The 21,751-nt window shown below is 39.3% G+C and overlaps 2 protein-coding genes across 3 annotated transcripts; one reads left to right on the forward strand and one right to left on the reverse strand.

Annotated features, from left to right (window-relative positions):
• Positions 1–784: 784 nt before the first annotated feature.
• si:dkey-156n14.3 (zinc finger protein ZXDC) lies at positions 785–9,993 on the forward strand. Its single transcript, XM_017480213.3, has 9 exons — positions 785–2,847; positions 4,021–4,173; positions 4,275–4,353; positions 4,485–4,615; positions 5,627–5,797; positions 6,877–7,703; positions 8,373–8,633; positions 8,720–8,821; positions 9,167–9,993. The coding sequence occupies exons 1-9, from the start codon at positions 1,014–1,016 to the stop codon at positions 9,251–9,253; spliced, it is 3,645 nt and encodes a 1,214-aa protein (XP_017335702.1). The 5' UTR covers positions 785–1,013; the 3' UTR covers positions 9,254–9,993.
• A 124-nt stretch (positions 9,994–10,117) lies between these two features.
• Positions 10,118–19,801, reverse strand: cfap100 (cilia and flagella associated protein 100). Of its 2 annotated transcripts, none has more exons than XM_017480216.3 (15): positions 19,648–19,801; positions 18,994–19,022; positions 18,518–18,621; positions 16,363–16,558; positions 16,127–16,194; positions 15,856–16,019; positions 15,390–15,470; positions 14,996–15,201; positions 13,114–13,222; positions 12,999–13,032; positions 11,707–11,861; positions 11,482–11,614; positions 10,851–11,053; positions 10,657–10,750; positions 10,118–10,520 (listed from the first exon to the last, which is right to left on the reverse strand). In XM_017480216.3, exons 2-15 carry the CDS (start codon positions 19,019–19,021, stop codon positions 10,407–10,409), a joined length of 1,689 nt encoding a protein of 562 aa, XP_017335705.1. In that variant the 5' UTR covers position 19,022; positions 19,648–19,801; the 3' UTR covers positions 10,118–10,406. The 2 variants fall into 2 exon arrangements, with proteins under 2 accessions (XP_017335705.1, XP_017335703.1); XM_017480214.3 differs by having other exon boundaries at positions 12,999–13,035.
• Positions 19,802–21,751: the final 1,950 nt, after the last annotated feature.

Raw genomic sequence — 21,751 nt, forward strand, 5'->3', positions numbered from 1 at the left:
GATCATAAACATTTATGAATATGAGTTAAATTCCTGTCAGTTTCACTCATGTTTGCTAGCTACTTAGTATTATAGTTTATACCAGTGGTTCCCAAACTTTTCCAGGGCAAGGCCCCCCAAATGGCATTAAAATTTGACCGAGGCCCCCCCTTTGCAAGATGTCTTTAAAACACGTTAAAAATACAGACTTCTGAATATATCCCCCTTTTTTTTTTAAATTAATAATTACATGTTACATCTTTACATTACATTAGGAATTGATTGTGTGTGTGTCTGAGAGTGAGAAAGAGAAAACATACATCTATTTATTTTTCACACCAAATTGTTGAGGCCCCCTGGGCGCCCCTTGGCGTCCCCCACTTTGAAAACCACTGGTTTATACAACAATTATTATCCTGTCAATTTCACTCATATTTGCTAGCTACCTAGTATTACAGTTGATAAAACAATGATTATCCTTTCAGATTAATTAGTGTTGGCTGTTGGTATGCTGGCTAACATTCTATGAAAATGCACAAGCATAAATGAATTCCAACTTTCTATCTATCGCCTGAAACACACGCCCACATTTTGGGAATCATGCACGCACATGGCGCTGTGATTTCCGGATATAGACTCAAAGACACGCCCACATTTCCATACATGGACTCAAAGTAGGCAGAGAGACCCTATTCAGCGCGCGCAAAACAAATAGTTGTCCTGTGGCGCCATCTCGCGCCCGCTACCAACATGGCGTCCCTCATTGTTCGGGAAAAGTTTTTTTCCATATATATTTTAGGTGACTTAGGACACTCTTGAGACGGTATGTAATAAATGGGCCACTGGTCAAACAGCGCTGTATTACCATGCAAGATTCTAAGTACTTTCAGTATGACTCTTCCAGCTCGGTCCACACTCGATATTATCCAGTTCCGGACTCGGGGTGACTGTCTGGCTCGACATAAAGCGCGCAGTGGCTCGGCGGGATCGCGTAGGGCGGGCCTTTAACGCGCCCCTGCTACAGGGATACCAAGATGGAAATTCAGGGGCTTTCTAATGCCCAAAACACTCACTACAAACATGGCGTCCCGCTTCAGACTGGTATGTCGTCGTCGGGAACGACAACGGGGATTGTATCTAGACAAACTTCACATGAAAACGGTAACAGCTTCGGATCGCAAAGCGACAACAACAAGCGGCCCTCGTCTGCTCCGCTTCGACTGCTGGCACAAAATGGCAGCAGAGCTCGGCTCTCTGTACAACAGAAACGCGGAGAAAGCAGCAGTACGCCGTCAGAGGACGTTCAGGTGGCTCATATTGAGCTCTGTAACCTGAACGTGATGAAGGAAAAAGAGTACGGTGATTTAGATCTACCGCCTGACTTCGTGAGGGCCGAGCTGAAGTACGGAGAAGAGAACGAGGACGGCGTGCTGCAAATGGCGCTGCCGCTTTTCGACGGGGAGGAAGACGGGTACACTGCACAGTGTGAGCAACGACAACAACACCGAGAGCCAGTGATGAGAGACGCGTGTTTATCTGCAAGCGACGGGTCTTCCGAGGCTAAAAACCCTAAGGAGTTTTACGTTGTTTTCAACAAAGTACAGGAAGTGCGTAAAGATGATGGGGAGAAGAGAGCAGAGTGCTCCAGATCGACTTACGGCCCATCAGAGGTGCAACACACCCCGGTTTATCCTGAATCACTAGACCGCAATTTGACAATCAAAGCCAAATCATCTTCCACATGCAGTGTTGATGGTTTGAAAACCAGCTGTAAGCTAGTAAATGAAACCTGCCCTGCCACAGGCGGAAAGCAGGAAGCTGAGAAGCGCACCACGGGCGGCGTTAAGAGGACGGATGAGAAGCTGTCTGGGGTGATGGCCTGTAGTGATTTAGTATCGGTGGAGAAGGATAAAGGACAGTTCACGGAGTGTGAAACGAAAAACGACAGCACTGAAATGTCGGCGGACAGTAGCGGCCCGGCTTTCATGGCGGACTGCATGAATTTGGCATGCAGTATTAACGGAGATGCGGCCGCCGACGGGCCGCCCGAGACCTTCTCCGGTACCATCATGATCAACAACCAGAGCATTATCGTGACTATCGAGAACGGTGTTTTAACTCTGGCGGCCCCGCCTGAAGGCTACACATACAAGGAGGACACAGTGGTGAGTCTGAAAGAGCATTTGGGCGTGAAGGAGCATGAAGACATTGTCCTCCTGAACTACGAGGGTGGCACGAAATCTCTGGGGAAGATGGCCGAGGACGAGGGCGGCGCCGTGAGCGACTCCGAGGAGCTTACGCTGACCGACGACTGCTCACTGTCGGAGCTAGGCGCTCTGGACAACTGTCCGTCCGTTAAAAGGGAACAAGGAACTCTGTGCGACTCTGATGCCACAGCTCAGACACCAAGAGGTCCGACTGAAGATGATCTGCAGCCCGCAAGCCTCGTCTCTCCATCCGGCTTAGCTAAGAAAGGCGTTGCGGTGTCATACCGCTGCCCACAGCCTGGCTGCGCATGCGCGTTTGACAGCCGACAGAAGCTGAAGATGCACTTGGTGTTTCACGCTGAAGACCAGCGGCCCTTCAAGTGCACAGTGGAGGGCTGTGGCTGGTCCTTCACCACCTCCTATAAGCTGAAGCGACACCTGCAATCGCACGACAAAGTGCGACCCTACGAGTGCGAGTATGAAAATTGCGGCCGCCGCTTCACCACCGTTTATAACTTGAAGGCGCATGCGCGAGCGCACGAGCAGGAGGACGCGTTTGCGTGCGAACTGTGCGGAGAAAGGTTCCGCAGCGCCACGCGCCTCGCCAACCATCAGAGGACGCACTTCGAGCCCGAACGGCCACACAAGTGCGAGTTCCCAGGTGAGAAAGAACTGCTTCCTGTCAACCTTTTACATCCTGTCAATTTTATGTATGCAGCTGGACAAAATAGTGAATCTTCAGAACCCCAGTGTACAGTAGAGGTCGAGTGGTAGTGGATTTTACTGATGACTCAGTTGGGATGATAACCGATTAATCAATCTGTAGTTTTTAAAGTTGATGCTGAATGAAAACTTAAGACTCAAAGTAAAATATTGCTGAACTTTATTACAAAAATACAGTACCATGAAAATGTACTGTACTTTAAAAAAATGAAATAAATATTAATGTTAACATTAAATAAATACAATATATACATTAAAATGGAACCAAATAGTAACACTCCAAATAAAAGTAGAGACATCCAAAATGAATAATAAAAAAAAAAATTACAAATAAAACAACAAAATTTCAGTGATGGTTTTTATTTCACCTCTAGAGGTTGCTCTTGTACTGTATGACAGTTAACCGTAGCCACTCCTGCAGCTGACAACTGGGATTAACTAGTGGTGTGAATTTTTTTCTGATAACTGATAGTTCCAGCTATCTGTTATCGGGGCCGGCAAAACTGACCGGCAAAAAAAAAAAACGATCGGCAAAACCGACCAGTCAGTCGACCTCTTGTTTACTTGTATACATGCGCCAATATTGTGTCCAATTTCTTAAACTTTTTTCAAACTTCAATTCACTGAAAGTATTCCACTGCCCTTATAGTAGAGCAACAAAAGAGATTTTTATGCCAACATTACTGCCAACAATGGAGGAGGAAAGAGCTTAAAAAGAAAAGTTAGACTAAAAACTTGTCATTAAGCAGCATTAGTGTTACAACGCATGTTGAGAAACAAACAAAAAAGCATGAAATGACTTACTAAATTGAGTATGATTTATTAACTATCTATAGCTTAACTAAACAGCATTTGATATGGCGTTACAAGTAGTTCATTTAACCATGATAGGTCATATGTATGTTCGTCAGTGTGAGCTATAATTTGTTTTGGCAAAGAGTTCTGATAAAATAATTGAATGAAGTTATTGACTTTCTGAACAGGAAAAATATTATTACTGTGCATGGACTGTAATAATTCTCTATTCCTTCACATTCTTAAAAAGATCTTAATTCTCTGTCATCTGTGGTAATTCAAATAAAACCATAAATCTGTGTGTTCTGCTCCCCAGGATGTGAGAAGGCCTTCATCACCTTCAGTGCTCTGTTCTCCCACAACAGGACCCACTTCAGAGAGACAAGCCAGTTCACGTGTACATACCCAGGCTGTGACAAGCGTTATGACAAGGCCTGCCGCCTTAAAATCCATCTTCGTAGTCATACAGGTACACATTTGTGTGGATATGTATACAACAAACAAGCGAATCCTTTTGAACCGCAGACTGATTTGTCTCCCTTTCTCTGTTTCTCTTTTACTGTATACCAGGTGAGAGGCCATTTGTCTGTGACTCAGAATCTTGTGGCTGGACTTTCACTAGCATGTCAAAGCTGCTGCGCCACAAAAGGTAAGAATCCGACTAAGGGTTCCGGAGTGAGAGCACAGTGCTGATCAATATGTTTTAGGTTATTTGTATCATGCATTCTTTTACCCTCTTTTATGCTTTCTTTCTTTCTCTGTTCCATTTCTCCCTTCCAGGAAGCATGATGATGATCGGCGCTTCACCTGTCCAGAAGAAGGGTGTGGGAAGTCCTTTACCCGTGCAGAGCACCTGAAAGGCCACAGTGTCACCCACCTGGGCACTAAGCCTTTCGAGTGCCCAGTAGAAGGTTAGCTTCTTGCACATATTTGCCATACTTGATCACATTTTTTCTGTTTGTACTTTTCCACCAGACAGTGTGGTATGGCACGGCACAATTGCTATTAAGTACCGGTTTCTCTTTCCTAGCTCATAAATCTGGGTACTGAAATGTAAATCTTGGAGGCCCACTTACCCAATTTTCACAGAACTGAAGGTCCATAGAGGACAAATCATCTAAACAAATTCCATGCATCCCATGAAGTACAAGATAATGCTCATGTACAAACAAGTTTGACTTATTTTCTTTGCCATTACATCTTTTTTTGTTTTCTATCAAGTATCACTTCACTCATATTATTTCAGGATCAGACAAAGTTGCTTTGTTCGCCCAAGACTCCTGCCACTCTACAACAGTCTTTGTTGCTTGCTCTTGCTGTCATTATTTGAATCATTATTTTCTTGGCCTCATATTGGCACCTGACTTGATCACTCTTGACCATGGCCATGATTTCATTGCAGATTACGCACATAGGCTTCGTGCTTCTTTCAAGGAGAATGCATCTTGTATATTTACTCCACTCTTCTTACAATGTGTGGCTTTCTGTCGATTTTTCCTTTCTTGGTACTGAGCAATTTTAAGCACACCATTCTACTTTTTTGAACATGATATTGGCCTACTATTGCTGATTGATTAAACGTCTTTTTTAAACTTTTAAAATAAAAGCATGTCTCAATTATGCTTGTGTGCCATTGAAATAGTAAGAACACACTTCGGGGTTCACATGCGTTTAGGTCCGGACCCTGACTGGAGTCTGTCTGTCTTGAGTGTCACCGTCATAAATCTTCATGAAATTGGTTTCCGATTAAAATTTGCATATGCCTACTTTTGACAGGAAATTAATTCAGTGCACTCATTTGGTCTGCTAAAACATACATTACTATGTGTGAAACAGGCACGTTCATTTTGAGACCTAAAGTAAATGTATTATAAAATTGTGGTCATTCATTAGTGTGTGTGTATCTGTTGTCCTGTGTGCAGGATGTAATGCTAAGTTCTCAGCACGGAGTAGCCTATACATCCACTCTAAGAAACACCGCCAGGATGGGGTGTCTCTGAGGAGCAGATGCCCTGTTGCAGGATGCACCAAGCACTTCTCATCTCGCAGCAGCCTCAAGAGTCATATGCTTAAACACCACAACCTCAGCCCAGGTATGTGCACACACCCACACAAACCGAAGGCTTTCGGTAAGTTTTTGTGGTAAGTGTTAATGTGCAGACTTTCAATCTGGACATTTACCGTCTCCAAGAAGCTCATACAACAGCATCCAAGTTGCATCAGGGGTATATATGTATGACATGTACTGATATTAAAATTTCATAACAAGGTGCTTGTTTACCTTTTACTGCTTTTTGTAATACCATGATCTTGGAAGAAAAAACTCAGTGGGCCACGCATGTGACATTTTTTTGACACCCAATGCCTCACCCTCACCACTGAAGTGTTGTGTTGAATAAAATATCAATTTCATGATATGTGGCAACACCATTTCCCACTGCTTATAACCACTAAACTCCACTGAGAACTGATCTCCTGTTCATATGAGCTAAAATGTAGAAGCAAATTTGAAATTCAGTAATTTATAGACCTGTCAGCAGATTATGCTCTTACATGAGAACCATGATTTCTTCTGGTAACATGTCTATGTTCAGAATTTCACCTAGACTATAATGTGGCTGGGGGGCCTGTATGATTTCATCTTGCATCCATACTCTGGAAACACAGTTCTGCCTGCATTTGTGAATAAAGGAGGGGGAAAAAGAAGGAAAACAGAAATAATCTAAAATATTAGAGGCAATACACAGCTCTTTGATTAAAGCACCCTGGATCAGTCATATGTCCAGGAATATATAAATGTAGGCAATGTAGAATGTAATGGGTAAATGTAGGAAGAGTCCAGATAAAATAATTTTAACAGTTGTAGTTAACAATGGCGATAAAGAGGAAATAATTAACTGTTATTGTCAGATGCAGGAGTCCAACTGAGAAGCGAGTTAGAAAGAGCTGAAAAGTTTTGGGGTGAGGGAGAACTGAGAGTGGTAGTCAGCAGACTCGGACTACCTCAGTCATACTGATCCAGGTGATGAGAGACAGTATAACTGTTAATGAAATTGGCTTAGTCTTGTACGATATGGACTCATTGGAATTTCTCATTGGACATTCATTGGCACATCTTTAATATAAATATTGACATCACTCTATTTCCTCTTTCTTTTTTTTCCTCTTCCAGATGTGTTGTGTCAATTGGAAAACACAGCCACTCTCACACCCAGCTGTGAGCTCACCAGCGCTGCTCAGAGTGCCACCACTCCTGGCTCTGTGGGAACAGAGCTAAGCAGCTTGGATCTCTCCTCCCTTTTCTCCAATGTTCCCTCAGGAGCCTCCAATGTACCTACCGGTCCTGCCCCTCAGTCAGTCCCTGCTTCCTTCACCATGGACATGGCTCTAGCGACCAGTGGGATTCTTACCATAGATCCAGCCTCAGTGGGCTCGGCTTTGGGAGGAGCCAAATCCGTCGACCCTCTGATCTTGGCTGCAGGTGGGGATATGGGGGTACTGGATGCAGGGGGAGGGGGTGGGGTCTTACAGCAAGCTGCACTGCAATTGGATGATGTACAGACGGTGAACCCTGAGGCACTTGGAGCGTTAACGGCCTTGGCTATTCAGAGCACCTCAGCCGCAGAGCAGCTCCAAGCCCTGAGCTCCTCCAATGTTTTAACGGCAGAGTCACCTTCCTCCTCTCTGACCCCATCCCTTACTCCCTCCCTCTCTTCCTCACTCACGTCGCCACTGTCATCATCTCTTGCTCCATCTCTTGCCTCCTCTCTTGTTCCATCTTTGGCTTCTTCTGCAGTACCAGAGCTGCTGTCTCCCCAGGTAAAGGCAGATATGGGAGGCAGTGAAGCAGCTGTGGGGCAATTACTAAGTGGAGTAGAGGTCCTGAGCCAGCAGGAGAACAGCAAGGCTCTGAATCAGTTTGTTTTCCCTAGCCACAGCACATCCTACAGCGGGCAGAAAGAGACAGACCTTCCATCGGTCGCTCCTTGTGCTTTTATTGTGAGTATAGAGGACTGAGGATGCAAATTTGTTTGTCCTGGTTTACACTTCTGCATCTGCTAACACCTGAGGGTGTTGAATGAGGGTGTTAAATGTGTTCACTATGGTAAAATGTTATTTGTGGTACACAGAGACACACTAAGCATACTGTAAATCCCTTCTATCAATCGCAGTGCAAATGTGTTTAAACACAGAAGCATAAACCAGCATCCGAACCACCATGATTATATGGTAAACATTCATTATAGCCCACTGCCATTTTTTTTTTTTAGTTGAACACTAAATAGTCAAATTTCCGCATAGTGCTAATTGATAGCCTTTTTTGTTGCCCAATCATGTTGCACTCAAGTTCAAGTAAGAATAAACAAGATGGAGGTTAGGTTTGTTTGTGAATAGATGGAGCTTAATGATTAGTTAGATTTTTCAAACACAAGTCAGTTTGGGACCAAAAACCAAGTGTCCACAAACTTTTGGTCATATAGTGAAAACCACAACAGTTTCTGGTAGTAACATGTGGTTGGACTATTGATTCAGTGTACTGTTTGTAATTCTTAAGTTATGCAATTTGTCTATACGTGTATGGACCTTGTGGGAAATAGATTATATAACAGTGTTTTATTTATTTGTTTGTTTGTTTGTTTATTTATTTATTTTCCCTCCTTCCTGAAGGAGAGCAGTGGTTCCGCACGCACAGATTACAGGGCCATCCAACTGGCAAAGCAGAAGAAGCAGAAAGGCCCTGCTGCAAGTCCATCTACTGCAGGGGTAACTCAGCGGAAGACTAAGGGGGTGAAGAGTCCCAATGCTGCAGGGACATTAGTTTCAGGAAGTGCTCGATTTGGAGAAGGGACTACATCGACAACCACGGCAGGTCTCACTATCCGAGACCCAGTTACCGGAGTACAGTATGTACAGATTCAGCTACTGCAGGTGAGTCAAGTTAGGAGCATTTTCATAAGTTTGACTTTGGTTTTGAGTCACAGTGTGCTGTTATAATTTGTGCATGTGCATTTCAGGATGACCCGGCCACAGATGGAGATTTGGCTTTCCAACTCAGTTCACAGACCTCCAGTTCTCATTCCCAGCTGACCGTTGACCTGCCTGTCAACATCTTGCAGGTTCAGCCTTATAACTCAATGATTTCTTCATCTAAATAAATGTTTAGGGTTAGAGATGTGCATTGGGACTGGAGTCCTGTATAATTAAAAAAAAAAAAAAAAAAAAAAAATTGGAGATGGTAGTCAGTAAAACAGTTCATGGAACAAAAGTTCTATTTAGGATGATAAAAAGCATGGTTCGTGCTTGGTGTATTTTGTGATTTTGTTTATTTGAAAGAATTGTTCCTTGATAAATTATATATATTTATGTACTAGTAAATGGCTAGTTTAATTTCATTATGATGCCATGTAGTGGAATTTAGATAGTTGAATAATGAAACCACTGAAATGTGTGTTTTCCATCAGGAGCCTTCTGCCATGGCTGAGGATGATAATGGATCTGATAATTCTCAGTTCACTGGCAGTACCATTAACCTACAGGACCTGGAATAAGAGACTCGCGTGTTTCTTCTCTCTTTCTTACCTTCACAAAAGGCATCTGTTTTCAGATGTCAGGGTGTTTGTGTCTATGTGTTTTCTACGAGGTGTTTCCGAGCTTAATGGTGCAGCAATTTGAATTTAAAATAGCATATTTAAACAGCCTAATTCCACTCTTCCAGGATAAAACGTATTTGACCAGAAGTAAACTTCTTTCTTGTGCTTCATGTATTAGCTAAGTTTCCTTTGTAGAGAACATGAGCTGTTATTGCTGACAGAGTACTTATGAGCCAACTCTGTGTTCATGTCATTAAATGAACAGCAATGAGTTGTCACATAGGTTTTAATATATTCTATATTAATTTCAAGAAGGCATATACTTTGATTTGGGGAGTATCATTGTGTGACAGCTGCTTGATATATCTGGTATATTTTGTTAAGTCTATGTTAAAGCAGTGTTGTGTAATTGGATTGTGAACCAGCACATTAAGGTATAACAGATGTATCATTTTATTATTATTTGTACAGCACCATACTCATAAAAATAACTGTTATGAACATTGTCTTGAGGTTGTCTCCAAGTCCTGATGAGAACTGCTTTTATAATCATGAAAGGCCCCACCCCCCACTGTTTGTTTATTTTTGTATGATTTGTATAAAATACAGTGTACTACTTTGTTTTGTGTGTATGAGAATATGACATAGAAGATTAAAAGTTGCTGCACTTTTAATAAAACATGACCATATGTATGTTATTTTGTGAGCGGGAGAGTATTTGTTACTCATTAATTAATTTATTATTATTATTATTACATAAAAGAAGCACTTCTGGCTACACAATATCCTTCTGATAAAATATTTCAATAATAAAGAAGGCTCTGGTTTCTTTATTGTCGCTGTTTATTTTGTATTAGTATTATTTCACAACCTATTAATTCATTATTATGTAATGGGTAATGCACTTCTGCATCTTGTCATAGAAACTACCCAACAGTCAATGGTTGTTTGTTTTTGCATGGTTTAAGTTGCAGGGAACGTAAGAATCTGTAAAATGGTTCCTGTGTAGCAATATGAGGAGGGAGTTCCTACCCAGGGGCCAGGATATAATAATCTGCCCCTGAATGGGAGGTTGGCATGCTGATGGAGTCATTAATAAACAGTAGCTTCTTTAAGTGAAGAAGTAAAGATATTCCTCCTTCTCCTCGTCTGTGATATCACTGTGCTCTTTGCTCTTGAGTTTACGAACAGGAGGCTGGGAGCGAGGCATCAGCTTCTTACCAGACTAGAAAAAGTGTACAGGAAGGGTTAGACTTTAGGAAGGTGTTTATTGTGTATTCATACTGTTAACTCAGCTCCTTGTTAAAGTTATTCATATTGCTTTTTAACTCTGTTTCTAAATAATTTGGCCTCTGTCTTACTGTTCGCTTGATCTCAGCTTGAGCTCTCTCCATGGCTTTCTTTATTCTCTCTTCCTGGTGCTGTTTCTGCTGAATGAGCTTCTCATCTCGCAGTCTACAAAAACACACAAATACTGGCATGTAGATGCTATGTAGGTGATTAACTTAGTAACGCTACTGTGAAAGTGGAGAATTAGAATATTTATTAGTCAGACCTAAGTCTCCTCTCCTTTTCCTTGGCTCTCTCAGCCACTGCGAGATGGTCAGCGGGAATCAGCTCCACACTCTCCAGCAGATCACCCAGCCTGCTCTCAATGGCCATCAGCATCTGCAATGTGCTCAGGTTGGTTTCACTGTCTCCAATGCAGCTCCGGTAGACCTCCTCTACCTTCTGGCCCAAAGCATTCAGAGCACTCTCCTGAGAAGGAAAAGAGACAATAAAAACTGACAAGAAGGGGACAAAAGGATGCAGGAAACCAAAGCAATTTCAAATTGTATGTGAAAGATAAGTGTATTAAGTGTATACAAGTTTTACCTTTGAACTGGTGTGTAACTGAAGAAATTTTTACATTGTCTTAATTATTATTTTTTTGTGCACTTTTTTACAATTGAGAAAGCACTGCAATATTCTAAATGCAATCACTGTAAATGTATCCAGTGTAAAATGAAAAAGAACAAATGACAAAGTGTGGATATACAGTTACACAGATGTAGTCAGTGACAGATAAAAAGATTTTACTCTAAATTAATGAAGTATATATTAACCTGTTATTTTTTTTACTACCCAGAGTTATATTTATTGTTCATAAGAATAAATAAGCTGAAGATAACAGTGATTTTCCTTACCTCCTCTGCTTTGCTCTTTCCAAAGTCAAAGAACCTGGTATTCAGCTCCAGTTCTGCAGTTTTCTCTTTTTCTCTCATAAGAGTCTCTGTCATGGCATCAATTTGCTGTTTCAGGTGATTGGCTTCTTGCTCACTGTATGCATATAATCATATACACAGAAATCTAAGGTTCAACAATACAGGTTTACTCCAATACAGACACTTTGAACCATACAACATGCGCACATGTTCTTGCGAGTCTGTTCCATGGTCTGTCTGAACTCCTCCAGGCTCTCCTCGGTCTCCTGAGAGTTTTGTATCAGAAAGAGGTTCTGTTCTTCCAGTTCACTGAGCAAGTTCAGCAGTTGTTGAGGCTCTGTGAAGTACAACTCTGGCTCCTCCTACAGGGGCACAGTGACAAATATCAACTAGTAGGTGGGCAGTTCAAGACAAGAAATGAGTCAGACATGTAATGTCTTAATATGAATCTTCTTACACTGATCAGTTCTGGCTACGATTGAACATTATAGACCTCCAGATAGGTTGGAGATGTAACAAATATTTAGATATACATTATGCTAACAAGCATTATACAGCAGCTCTTTTGAATGCTTGATTCTGATTGGTCAGAAGATGTTGCTGTGTAATAGCATGGTTCAGACAATAGTTCTCGATGTACTGTTCATAAATATGTGGTCATTCTAATATGTTATGGTTTCCATAGTAACAGATTACAGACAGTGACTTATATGGCAAACAGCCACATAAACACATCAACAAAAATGCATGTAATAATTAATTTGGTGAAGCTTTCTCTGAGGAGACATTTATTTAACATTTTTGGGTGGAGTCAACACTGTGAGTGCTTTAAATGGTCAGAAGTAATGCTGTAACATGGGAAAGTCTTCAGAATGGAGGGCTTCGTGGTTTTTCAATAACATGACTAGCTAAATTGTTTTGGTCATATTAATTTCAAGAGAGAGAACAGAGAGATTGGCGAGGAAATGGCTTTTTATAAGCACTATAATGTAATTCACAGGAACTATCTTGTTTCAAAGATGTTCCACAACAATAAATGTACCTATAAATGAATAGAAAATATGATGAATTGTTCTTTAACTAATCAAAAAATCTATGATCATCTGCAAATTGCTGTGGTATAAGAGGAATAAACACATTAATATACAAATAAGATAAGTAACGAATAAAACACAGAAGGACTTGCTGATCGTGGAAAATATTCAACTGTGGGGTGGTAACAGTAACTTTGCTTAATTTTGGGCCACAGTGTAAAAGGCACCCTATGGTTGATTATTTTCCATCAATGTTTTATAGATTTTTAATACAGTAGTTCTAAATTTTATTATATATAGCCCAGTATATTGATGTGACTAACAATAATTTATTTTTAATATTAAATACAAATGTGTGAATTGTTTCTCATTTTAATTCAAATATTATAGTGTTACAGACACAGTTCCCTTTAAACATGTATTATAAATGAATAAGCAGTTAGTTCGGATATAACTCACACTGACCTCATATTCTGAGCTGTCACTTTCAGATGCAGAGCTACTACAAACACAACAAAAGTTATTATTTAAACTCATGTACTTCACATGGAACTTGTGTGTATGTGTGTACTGTACAAACATTTTGCTGCCCTGAGGAGTTGACTTGATGCTGTGTCTGGAATGAACCCAGGTCTCACGAAGAGGAGGCAGCTCGCGTGAAACAGGGCTCCTCTTCTCTCTACCTGTATCTGTATATCAGATGGAAAAAGAGTGGGACATATAATACTGTCACATATCTTGGAACTAAACATTGTATCCCCCAAGAGAAAAAGCTCTCCAGCTACCAGGATGATTGTTAAAATAACAGTATTCTTAAATATCTTGGAGGTAAATCAATTACACAAATGAGCCTAAAATTATATTACAAGGAGCAATTGAATTCTGTGTAATAATGAAAGTAATTATGGTCTTTGTGATAGATTAGATTAGATTAACCTTTATTGTCTCCCTTAGAAGAAATTTGTCTTGGGCAATCGAGAGAGCACAGGAGACGTTACAATACATATACAGTTGAATTACAACTGACATACAATTGCAACCAAATCTGTTTAAAGATTTGTTTAAAGAACAAAACATGCATACCATACAATAACCAAACATGCACACAACATACACAATTTCCATACATCAGTTATTGCACAAATGCTCTATAACCTGATTTTACCCAAATACCCTGTACTTAAATATTGTAAAAATACCCTATACAGACACACACACACCTCTTACTATTCAGTAATTTGATTGTTAATAGAACTAAAGATACTGATACTGATACTGATATCTCAATATGCACTATGTACATACTAATAAAAAACAGTAAAAAAAAAAAAACAGTCAAAATGTCGACCAGTCTTTCATCACTTCACGTCACTTTGTTTCCCTATGTGTTGGTTGCACTGAAATATTGACACTTTTGGTGTTTGCGTTAAAACGCTGATCATTTTTTTCGAAAAGTTACCCTGTTTCACCTCTTTCTCACTATCTGTCTGATCCACAGCCTGAAGACACGGCTACATATAATTCAATTCAGTTTTATTTGTATAGTGTTTTTAACAATGGAAATTGTCCCAAAGCAGCTTTACAGAAATATATAAATACAGGATATAGATTTAAAATGTATGAATTTATCCCTAATGAGCAAGCCAGTGGTGACGGTGGCAACGAAAAACTCCCTAAGACGAAACCTTGAGAGGAACCCATCCTAATCTGGGTGACATAAGATTATAAATAAATAAATCCCTTCTATAAATGTGCTAATTCTACATGGTCAAATAGTGCAGTTGTGTAACCAGGAAAATTCCTTATAGTTTTTACATGAAGTCCGTTTTGTTGAACTTCTCCACTGTTCACTGATGGAGACTTGAGTGCAAAACTATTTTGGTAATTGCAGTCCTAAAGCTATGATAGCAATTGTAGTCCTAAACATCATAGCTTAACTGTTAATATGAATTGAGGTCCAAAGCCATCTTTATGGTTTTTAAGTGGTACCATCCTTAGCAATCTCAATGATTTTTAGGCTACACCATGTGGAGCCATCCTCAGCAGCAGCATGTGACTTCCAGTTGATGAGAACTCCAACCAGAAGTAGGGCAACAATAGTTTTACTTTATATTTTATAGCCCCCTCAAAATCCCCCTTCTTTCCATGGCAGGTTCCTTGTTTATTGTCAGCATAGTTTTATTAAACAAAACTGCTGTCATGCTGTCATACTGAAAGGGCTGACTTGTTAACAATAAAGCATTTCATTACCTTGTAGTTGTTCAGTTAGTGTTCTTCAATTTTCAAAAGCAGAAAAAGTTTACATAATTAATAATAGTAATAACAAAAAGTCTAGGGTGCCCTAAATTATTATTATTGGCCAAGAATTTACATTTTTGTGCACTAGTTTTTTAAGTGGGCCAATTGCCTCACAATATAATATTTGTCCACAAAAAGCAGAGTATTCAATGGTGTACACTTACGTCTATCAGATTGACGGGTCTTTTTTGCTCTATCTGTCTCTCTGCTCTTTCCCTCATGCTCTTCCTTGTTGATGGCAGAGGTGGATTTAGTGCGGTGTTTCTTCTTCGCTCTCTGTTTCTCCTGCCACTCTGGAGGAGAAATCTTAAATAGAAAGTCCTTGTAGAGTTTGTATTCCTGCAGTGTGTCCTCAAGCTTAGAAATGTTGCTGAGTGAAAGATGGAAGAACAGAAGGATCAACCAGAATGTGGCTTAATAAAGAATGAAAGCTAGTTAACATGTTGTTGATGAATTATGCTCCCTTGCTTTACTAGCTTTTACTTGGCAATATGCTATCATAAAATACCAATTAGCTTAGTGAAATGTATTAAGGCAGAATGTTACTAGTATTTGTACCTTTTAATGGCCACCATCTTAGCTGTGATCCTCTTGATCTCAGCTACTTTCTCCATCTTTGCTTTGCTCTCCTGCTCAGCACTATATAAGAGATCACACACATCATCATACACATACATGAACATAACATTCACTTGGTGGTGATCTTCTATGTAATATACACTGCACAAGAAATTATTGCTGTCTAATTATGCACAATTTAGAATGTTGTATGTCAGTTAGTAAGGGATCCGCCACAACCTCATCATTTTTCCAGCAGTTTGAGTCTAAGGTCTATCTTGCCATCTTGTCTGTCACGGTTCTGTATTACTTATTTTGTTTTTTTGTGTCCATTTTCTTTGAAATTTCTGGATTTTATTGTGCAGCACTTTGGCAGGCAGTTATTATCTTTTAAATGTGGTATATAAATAAAGATGACTTGTTTTATTGGATGTGCAGTTCTGTGTGTTTTGTGTGATGGCATTACATTCTGATGGCCTCCACTGAGTTCTTGTCATTTTCTTTTAGAAATGTGTCAAACAAGGCAGCATCATCCTCCAGGAGCTTTTCTGCTTTAGCCAACTTTTTCTCTTCACGACTTGCCTGCTCCTCTAGCTGTGCAATCTCTTCTCTCTTTACTGCCAGAGCATACTTGAAGAGGGAGAGAGAAAGTGTGAAATGAACAGAAATTTAAGGAAACATGCTGAACAGAATAGGCAGAACATTTGTAAGAGTTTGTTGGTCAATACAAATTGTACCTCTAGGTAGAACATCTCTCGTTTCTTGTTAATGAACTCCCGTATGCTCTCTTTTTCAATGTTACGATCTATGATGGAATATAATATAGAATATCTTAATGGATATGGGTAAATGGATAAAAATATGGGTAAATGGATAAATAAAATAGTTTTATTGTCATCTTCAGGCAGGTGTTTCTGAAATTAAAATATACAGTGCGTGTCTGTTTATCTGCTTTCTGACGTTTTTGGCTCACCTTTGATCATGATCACTTTGGATGCAGGAGCATTTTGTGGAAGCTGGACCTCAGTCTGTGAGAGGTGTGTGGTGGCTTCTTCCTTGTCCTCCAGGCCATCTCTCAGTTTCTTCCTCAGATCTAACTGTCTGGCTTTTATTTTGCCTGAGTATGTCTTCTTCTCGGAGACAGACAGACTCAGATCTCTCTGATATTCCTACACACAGGGAATATAGATTTCTCTTTTCACCAAACTCACAGCGGCTGTGTACTAAAAAGGGGGCTTTACTAAGAGTAAGGACCTTCAGATGCTTTGCTGTTAACAAAATTTTGTTTTGGAACCTCTTAGAGACAGGTGCTGTGGTAATATTTAAAGTTTATATTTTAGTTGTGTGACTCAGATTCTGTGTTCAAGTTCAAATTCAAATAAATAGGTACACTGTGTCATTGATGCATCTGTTGGCAGACTGGCGAGCCTCGACCCATCCTTGCTCTTGAAGGACTAAGCTTTTTTTGGAGGCTTCTTATATTCTATGCTTAGATGATTGCCTCACCTGTTTCACATCACCTTCTTATTTCAACTTGTCACATCGCTATTAGTCCTAACTTGCCCCTGGCCCAACGTTTTTGCACCATGTTGCATGCATCAATTTCAAAATAAATGTTTACCTTCAAAAAACTGCAGTTGGTTAAGTGAAACATCAAATACCTTATCTTTATATGTTTTTTGTTTAATACAAGTCAAAGTACATTTACAAATCACTCCTCTTTGTTTTTTCCATACTTTACACCCAACTTTTTCAGAATTGGTGTTGTATCTTTATGAAATACACCTATTCTGTGTGATTACCATGGACAAAAAGTTTTTTAAAAAGTTTCTGCAATGGTTAATCAATGGGTTCTTTGTACATTTAAGGATTCTTATAAAAGGGTTTTTCTAGTTTGGGACCCTTTTTGATATGGAAGCAGTCTGTTGTAGGGTTCCACAGAACTTGAATTAAGGTTTATGCAAGACATATTTTCAAAGAATGCCTCCCTGGCATAGGCTCCAGGTTTCCCCGTGACCCTGAAGAGGATAAGCAGTATAGAAGATGGATGGATGGATATTTTCAAAGAATGATTTCTTTAATTCAAAGGTATTTCTAAAATAAGCTCTAAGTCTGTATAATTTGACTTTAAGAGATTGGAATGCCTTTCCATAGGGAATAACTTGTAGTCGGGTTTGGCCTAAGGGGCATTCTCTCATTTATGTACTGTAAGAGTGTAATAGTTTTTTTTATACAGAATAGTATTTACTGGCAGAATTTAACAAGTACCCTTAGAATTTTATTTTAATTTGAGTTATATGTGAGTTTTGATTAAATTGACTTTCACGCAGTGCAGCTAAACGTGTTGAATGTTTCGTTACTGGTATTCTCCCATATGGAGAGTTCCATTAAGGAGAGACTACTTCAGCCATTAGCAGTTGAAATACAAATATAATGGGGAAAAATGTTTAATTAATGTACTACATAGCGACTGTTTTGCACTTCTTCTGGCAATGATTCTCATGCAAGAAGTATTTTGTTGAAGAATGTGTTTGGTCTAAAAGAGAATTACTAATATAAAGTCAGTGCAGCAGCTCTAGGCAATGTTATAATTGAACTCACTTTGATAAACAAAATAACTTAAAATTAAAGAGTGAAGCAGTAAAGTGTTGCTATCTTGTCTTGTAAAAAGTACTGAAACCAGTTTAGCATACAAAGGTTGTCAATGCTGTGACAGTTTTATTTGTCTTGTTTTACACTTGTTAATTTTTACTTCGTTCATTCCGCCCTTGTTGTAAAATTAAGTCATGTACTGTGACATTTATTAGTGATCTGCTAATAATATTTAAAATGTAAGATAACAAAGTATTTTGAAGCAGTTCAACGGACATATTTGTTAACATCGACACACTCTTAATAGGTCCCACAAAACCTATCTATAATATATTAAACCTGAATTCAACCATAATCACCTACTATGATATACAGGTTTAGCTATGATTTTAATGTGGATTTGAAAGCAATAATTAATACTTATGGGGGTGGGGGTGGGGGGTATGAGGTGGGGATTTAAGTATTGAATTAACACCAAACCAGCTAGATACAACACCAAGACTAAATTCAACACTGCAGATAATAAATCCACATACTTGCTTTCTTCGTGCTTTCTCTGTCTTTCTAAAGTGAAAGATGGTGTTATCTTCAGGCATCTTAAAGGGGTTCTGTTCTGTCCTGTTCCCGTCATGGCCATTCTCTACAAAAACAAAACAAAACAAGACATGAATGTCATACTAAACACAAAAACCCTCCTGCATTTAAGGTCAATCAAATAAATTGAGGTAGTATAACTTGTCTCAGGGTAGTTACAGGCTGTATATCACTTATAGCCTTTAAATGCAATGACACAAGTTACCTGTATAGTATATGACCAGTGAATATGAGTAATATGTTTAGAGCTTTAAGGCCAACATGCAAGCTGCAAAATGACTACCTGCACAATGCTGGCCACAGAAATGTGACTTTGGTACAAACTACTGTTTGGGATAAATTAATAGCCTTCCAAATCAATACAACTTGTGTTTCTTGCTGTACAATAATACAGGTATTAGTCATCAGAATTTCTTACCTTTTACTGAAGGTGCTGCTGATAGCATTCTGTAAGACAGAGTTGTAGCTAGATTAGAATAAGCATAAGTCTTTGCCTAAGCCCTTGACAAGTACACTTTATTCAGGTCATCATCTTTTCAGCCCTTTCTCTAAAATTATTATATATATATTTTTTAATGCTCACCTCTGATTAGTCAGAAGGTGTTGATTGATTTTCTATGACAACAGCTCAGACAATAGTTACAGTTGCTAGGCAAATCACAGGTTTATAGTAATGTGCTAGTTCTAATATGTTATCCTTTCTTTAATAAAACATGTACACAGACACATGTAGGGTGAGTGTAATGGTTGCTAAACGTTCTGTGAGGAGATGTTTATTTAACATCGGAAGGCGTCTCCAGTGTCAGTGCTTAGAAAAACTCTTAAGCAAAGTTATTCTTTTTCCATCAGGTCTATCGTTTAAATGAATCATCACCAAGATGGAGAAATAACACATTCGGGATTGCAAATGAAACACTGGCTTCCTGTTATAAAATGTAAATATACACAACATGACAAGTAGTAAGTAGAACACAGGGGTTAATAAGGTTGATTGAAATACAGTATAAGGGAATGGGAATAAGTCTACATTCTACTCTGAGCCTTTAATAGATTAATTGGAAAACACACTTACCTTAGTCAGTATTGCTGTTATGACGGGAGATTGAAGCACCATAAAGGATTTCTTTGGTATTACGTATGATTTAATCCTTAAAACCATTCACAAACCGTTTTTCGGTATGGCTGAAGCTATTTCCGCGTTTGAATTCCGTTACCATATCAACTGAATTTGGTTTGTTTTGTCTGTGACCGGCAGGTAGCGCTGTGTCCCAACACACAGGCTTATCAGAAGGCTTATTCAGAAGGCTTAAATCACAAATCACAAATAACAGCAATAGTGCTGTACCTTAACTGATCACTGACTGAAAAAATGACGGTGCAGCGAACCTAGTGCACTGTAACATTATAGTCATACATTATAATACCTATAATAACAGAACTTCTGCAGGCAATATATTTATGCCATCTACAAGCAGGAAGACCTGTCACATATTAATAACTAATATGCACCACCATACACACCAAAGCTGCTTCTCTCACTGTCAATTTGTATTTTTGATAGCCTTGCCATGCTGCTTTGGTGCCTTTTTTAAATAGAGGCTCACCTCAATGTTTACTGCAAAATACACATACAGTCATGTGAACAGATAAGTACATCTCATGGAAATTGTTGGCTTTTTTCACATATTTGGACAAGCCAACATTTGATCCTTTTTAAAACAGTACCTATTAATAAAGTTGGTACACTTTATCAAATGGCATATAAAATTATCGTTTCGCAGTAACTTTCACAATTTAAATTAACAACAACAACAAAAACAACAAAACATATCAGTCACATGGAGAAAGTAAGTACACTTTATTTACCGTATATATATCACACCTTCAAATCCCTAAAATTAGAATCTGTTATTCACTATTGGGTGCCAGTGATTAGAACCTACTTAGGGAGTGCAGGTGGAACCTGTCTTATTTATACCTGTCTCATATCTAGTGTCTGATGCTCCCTTCATTATTGAGGTGTGTGGTGTCATCATGCCAAGAAAAAAAGTTTAAAAGTTTAAAAAGTTCTGTAAGGCCTTCAGAAAAAAAGGTTGTGGATGCCTGAGTCTGGCATGGGATTTAAAAAAGATCTCCAAATTATTTGAAATACATCATTCCACTATATGGAAAATTAACTTCAAATGGACCAGATTTCCAATGACTGCCAAGTTGTTCAGATGCAAAAAGAAGTCTCCAAGAACCCCAAAATTTCATCACAGGATCTGCTAATAAGTCTCGCAGCTGTTGGTGTCAAAGGGCATGCTTCTACAATTAGAAAGAGATTATACAAATTTGACCTGCATGGGAGGTGTGCCAGGAAAAAGCCTTTGCAAGACTACAGTTTGCAAATGAGCATATAGGCAAAGACCAGGTCTTTTGCAATAATGTGCTCTGGACAGATGAATCAAAGATAGAGTTGTTTGGCCACAGTAACAGCAGACACAGTTTGGTGCAGACCAAAACCAGCTTTTCAGGGGAAGGATACCAACTGTGAAACACGGTGGTGGAAATGTTATGGTTTGGGGTTGCTTCACTGCCTCAGGGACTGGACAGCTTACATTCATTGATTCAACTGTGAATTCTGTATTATATCAAAAAGTGAAGATAATTGAAGATAATGTGAGGCCATCTGTCCAAAAGTTGAAGTTGAACTGAAAGTGGACCTTTCAACAGGATAATGATCCTAAGCACACCAGCAAATCCACCAAGGAGTGGCTCAAAAAGATGAAATGAAGAGTTATGGTATGGCCATGTCAAAGCCTAGATTTGAATCCCATTGAAACGTTGTGGGGGGATTTTTAAACAGGCTTTACGTGCAAGAAAACCCTTAAACATCATACAACTGAAAGAATATTGCATGGAAGAGTGGTCAAAAATTCCAGCAAGCCGGTGTCAGAGACTGGTGGACAATTATGCGAAACGCCTACAAGAAGTTATTTCTGCTAACGGAGGCAATACTAGTTTCTGAGTCCAAGGGTGTACTTACTTTTTCCACAGAAGAATATCACATTTATTTCTGTTTCTGTTGAATAAATGCTTGAAAAAGCTCATTTTAACTGTAGTTTTGTTCAAGTATATTAACTTCACTAATAGGCACTGTTTCAAAAATGATCAAATGTTTGCTTGTCCAAATA

This window comes from Ictalurus punctatus, chromosome 11 (assembly GCF_001660625.3).
Source record: "Ictalurus punctatus breed USDA103 chromosome 11, Coco_2.0, whole genome shotgun sequence".
Taxonomy (NCBI): Eukaryota; Metazoa; Chordata; class Actinopteri; order Siluriformes; family Ictaluridae; genus Ictalurus; species Ictalurus punctatus.